At 45.6% G+C, this 2124-nt stretch overlaps 1 protein-coding gene across 1 annotated transcript in view; it reads left to right on the forward strand.

Annotated features, from left to right (window-relative positions):
- Window positions 1-1864, forward strand: part of LOC138972674 (uncharacterized) — a 17341-nt gene extending 15477 nt beyond the window's left edge. Inside the window, exon 6 of the mRNA XM_070345330.1 lies at window positions 1596-1864. Coding sequence (XP_070201431.1) covers window positions 1596-1765 — 170 coding nt within the window. The 3' untranslated portion in view covers window positions 1766-1864. The remainder of the gene's footprint in view (window positions 1-1595) is intronic.
- The last annotated feature ends 260 nt before the right edge of the window (window positions 1865-2124 follow it).

A 2124-nucleotide genomic window follows, 5' to 3' on the forward strand; every position in this document is an offset into this window, starting at 1 on the left:
GTCCTGAGTTCGAAATGCTGTTTTGGAATAGCTCTGTCTTGTGAGGAGGGAAAGTTATTTATCTGTTTTGGGACTTTTCCATAAAACATATACGTTCATTCTCGGATTAACAAGTATGAATGATAAGCATTTGGGTAGGTTTTATTTGTCTGTGTCATTTATTTGGTGGACACGTTTGTTTGTTTGTTTGTTCGTTCATGGGCTGAAACTCGCTCGGCTTTTACGTGTATGACCGTTCGTACCCCGCCATTTAGGCAGCCATACGCCGCTTTCGGAGGAAGCATGCTGGGTATTTTCGTGTTTCTATAACCCACCGAACTCTGACATGGATTACAGGATCTTTTTCGTGCGCACTTGGTCTTGTGCTTGCGTGTACACACGGGGGTGTTCGGACACCGAGGAGAGTCTGCACACAAAGTTGACTCTGAGAAATAAATCTCTCGCCGAACGTGGGGACGAACTCACGCTGACAGCGGCCAACTGGATACAAATCCAGCGCGCTACCGACTGAGCCACATCCCCGCCCGGGTGGACACGTTATATAGTAGGAGTTTTGTGAATAAATCACACAACTACAGATATGAAGGGTTGGGCTATGTGTTGGTTATGCGTTACTGACATATTACAACTCAAAATAACATATCGTACTCCTGCAGTTAAACACGATCAGACGACCAATTTAACAGTTTACAATTTTTAGCTGATTGGGACTTTACAGCAGTTAGATAACATTCGCATGAACCAGTCAGTATGCATGCAGACAGGCATGGCATGAAAACTACATCTTTGACTTGCTGGTTAAGTTTGCTGTAGACTGGCCAATCAAGTTTGACAATGATCCATTAACTTTGCGGTCAATCAGTTTGTCCATTTTCATTACTTTTATGTCCCATCGCTGGAAAATTCGGGTCGCTTCCTCACAGTGGAAAGCTAGCACCAACACAGTCGCGCTACCCAGGTGTCTGCGTGTTTAGGTGTATTAATCAGCCACCTGCAAAAGGGTAGAATGACCGAGGTCTTTTGCGTGCCACAGTGGTGACACGGGGGTGGAACCTGGATACCTTCTCTGTGTCTGCACATAAAGTAGACCCGTGTCCGTCCCGGCCCGGCTTCGAACCCGCGACCTTAGGATCACAAGTCCAGTGCGCTACCAACTGAGCTAGCGCCCCCCCCCCCCCCCCCCCTGAACTATACTAAGGACAGTATAATAGATGTGTCCACTTCCCTCCCTTCTGTCCTCTGTGCTATGAACGTAGTAACTCATTTGTAGAAACCGGTTTTCTTGAATTGTGGGCACATTTTAAGAGTTAATATGATATTAACAGCTATTGTGTTTTCAGCGTCTCATCCAATAGGCAATTGCGCCCGTCTATAACGCTATTGATTTTGAACCTCTAGCCAAAATATGATTTTTGAATATAATTTGGTCCGTTTGTTTGTTTTGTTGGTGTTTGTTTTCCTTCTTTAATATTGACAGATTAAGTACAGGCGTCTTCCTGTCTTATTGTCTGTCTGTCCGTCTGTCTGTGTGCCTGCCTGTTAGGTGTTATGTTTCGCTGTGGATTTGTCATGTGCGTGAATATCCTAAATTTCAGGCGTTCGTTCGTCTGTTTCCGCCCCCGACGTCCGTGTGACAGCCCTGCCAGCTGACTATCTGCACCCCATACCATCTGCACAGGAAGCAGCCGAAGCTCGAGCGAGGGATCCAGTGTGTGAAAACTGCTGTCGTTCAGAGCACTCGCGAGCAAGATCGTCCAGGAGATGAATACCTACATTAGGTCTGTTACCATCAGCAAAACATGCACGCTGCTATCTTTGAAAAACTTGAATCCACTAAAAAGTCTTTTCATAATCACCTCATATTTTTCAGATGTATCCGATCACCCCCCCCCCCCCCCTCCCTGGATACGCTGAGTGTATAGACGGTTTTGTATATTTGATTGTACTTGCAGAGCTATGCTGCAGTTCTGCTAAAATCCTCATAATTGATTCTCTATTGTGCTTTGCTTGAATGTGTATTCCACCCCTCCTTATTAGGTACCTTTTGGTGTAAATGACTATCATCATCATCATCATCAGCAGCAGCAGCAGCAGCAGCAGCAGCAGCAGCATGTTCATCATCAT

The sequence above is a fragment of the Littorina saxatilis genome, linkage group LG8, assembly GCF_037325665.1.
Source record: "Littorina saxatilis isolate snail1 linkage group LG8, US_GU_Lsax_2.0, whole genome shotgun sequence".
Classification (NCBI taxonomy): Eukaryota; Metazoa; Mollusca; class Gastropoda; order Littorinimorpha; family Littorinidae; genus Littorina; species Littorina saxatilis.